The 2,473-nt window shown below is 31.3% G+C and overlaps 1 protein-coding gene across 1 annotated transcript in view; it reads left to right on the top strand.

The window, feature by feature from the left end:
- NCOA1 (nuclear receptor coactivator 1) overlaps positions 1-2,473 on the top strand; it is a 43,318-nt gene that overhangs the window by 27,054 nt on the left and 13,791 nt on the right. The window contains exon 5 of the mRNA XM_017839340.1: positions 1,731-1,825. Within this exon, the coding sequence (XP_017694829.1) occupies positions 1,731-1,825 (95 nt within the window). The remainder of the gene's footprint in view (positions 1-1,730; positions 1,826-2,473) is intronic.

The raw sequence follows: 2,473 nt of genomic DNA, 5'->3' as shown, positions 1-2,473 counted from the left end.
GGAATTTCTCCATTTTTCCCGATCCTTAAGGATTTTGGGGTTTTATTATTTATTACTGTTATTTAATTTATTATTACAACATATATTGTATATTAATATATAATTAAGTAAGTATTAATATATCATTAATTAATATGGAATCAATGTAATACTAATATTACAATACTTACTATTGTTAATTTATTACTGTTATTTAATTTATTATTACAACATATATTGTCTGTTAATATATAATTAATTAAATATTAATATATCATTAATTAATATGGAATCAATGTAATACTAATATTACAATACTTACTATTGTTAATTTATTACTGTTATTTAATTTATTATTACCACATTTATAATGATATTACATATTAATTAATATAGAATTAATACAATAAAATTATTAATTATAACTATTACTAATTTATTTGATTAATATTAATATTACATTACCTTTATATTAATATGAACATAATAATAAATTGCTATTAAATTAATATATCTTGATATAGCAGATATATTTCTTCTCTATTTAGTAATTAATATATCATTAATATGACCATTATTAATTTATCACTATTGTTATTTAAATTGATTATCACAGCATATAAAATATCATTCTATTACATATTTTTAATTAGTATAGAATTAATACAATACAAATATTATTACTATTAATAATTTATTCGATCACTATTTTAATTATTTTATTTGCTAATATTAACACATTAATTTTAGTAGTAATATTAATATATTACTATTGATATATTACTATTAAATTAATATTAATATATCTTGATATAGCAGATATATGTATTTACTAATATGTAATTAACAGAAGACAATTATTAATTAATTAGTATTACTAGTTTATCAGTATTGTTAATTAAATTGATTATCACAGCATATAAAATATAATTCCATTACATATTTTTAATTAATAGATCATTAATACAATTATTAATTATTACTGTCATCAATGTATTACTATTATTGATTTCACTGATTAATAAAGAATTAAATTGATTCATTAAATTGATTATTACATCATATAAAATAAAATTCTGTTACATATTTTTAATTAATATTAATACAATATAATTACTAATTGTTTCTATTATCAATTTATCACTATTGTTAATTAAATTGATTATTACAGCATATAAAATATAATCCTATTACATATTTGTAATTAATATATCAATACAATATAATTATTAATTATTTCTATTATCAATTTATCACTATTGTTAATGAAATTGATTATTGCATCACATAAAATCTAATTCCATTATGTATTTTTAATTAAGATATCATTAATACAATTATTAATTATTACTCCTATCGACTTATTACTGTTATTGATTACACTGATTAATAAAGAATTAAATTGATTAATTAAATTGACTATGACAGCATACAAAATATAATCCTGTTCCATGTTTTTAATTAACATCTCATTAACACCATACAATTCCTAATTCTTACTATTATCTCTTTATTACTATTATTGATTTCACTGATTAATAAAGCACATTTATTGCAATTATTACTCCATAATAATTCCCAAATAACCCCCAATCCCACATTTTCACGGGAGCGAGGGATCAACAGAAAACCTCGGTGGCTTTTGGAGCTTATCCCGTCAGGGAAGGATCCGTATTTCACTGATTTTTGGGAACGATTCCGGAATTCCACGGTTCCGCGGGCTGAAACTTCCCTTTTTCCCTTCATTCCAGAGAAAGCGGCGGACGACGACGTCCAGAAATCCGACATCTCCTCCAGCAGCCAGGGCGTCATCGAGAAGGAATCCCTGGGACCTCTGCTCCTCGAGGTGGGGCCTGGAATTCCCGAAATCCCCCAAATCCGGGAAAAAACGCTGCCCTGGGGGACAGCTCCGTCATTCCCGGGCTGTTCCGAGGCACAAACCCCGGCACATCCCTGAATTTGGGGCCCGGCCAAGTCGGAGCCTCTGGGATCGCTCTGGTCTTGGCTCGTTCCTCTCGTTCCTCAACGGATCCCGATCCATGTTTAACTCAATCCCGGTTCGAATACGCAGATCCAGCCGAGTTGAGAGAGGGACAGGGAGGTTCTCCAAGCCCCTGGGAACATCCAGACCCCATTCCCGGCTTTTCTTCCCGCCCCAAACCAGGCTCATCCCTGAATTTGGGGCCCGGCCAAGTCGGAGCCTCTGGGATCGCTCCGGTCTTGGCTCGTTCCTCTCGTTCCTCAACGGATCCCGATCCATGTTTAACTCAATCCCAGTTGGAATACGCAGATCCAGCCGAGTTGAGAGAGGCACAGGGATGTTCTCCAAGCCCCTGGGAACATCCAGACCCCATTCCCGGCTTTTCTTCCCGCCCCAAACCAGGCTCATCCCTGAATTTGGGGCCCGGCCAAGTCGGAGCCTCTGGGATCGCTCCGGTCTTGACTCGTTCCTCTCGTTCCTCAACGGATCCCAATCCATGTTTAACTCAATCCC

The sequence above is a fragment of the Lepidothrix coronata genome, unplaced genomic scaffold, assembly GCF_001604755.1.
Source record: "Lepidothrix coronata isolate B3197 unplaced genomic scaffold, Lepidothrix_coronata-1.0 Scaffold401, whole genome shotgun sequence".
Taxonomy (NCBI): Eukaryota; Metazoa; Chordata; class Aves; order Passeriformes; family Pipridae; genus Lepidothrix; species Lepidothrix coronata.
The sequence above is the reverse complement of the archived record's forward strand: the minus strand, read 5'-3'. Positions and strand labels throughout refer to the sequence as shown.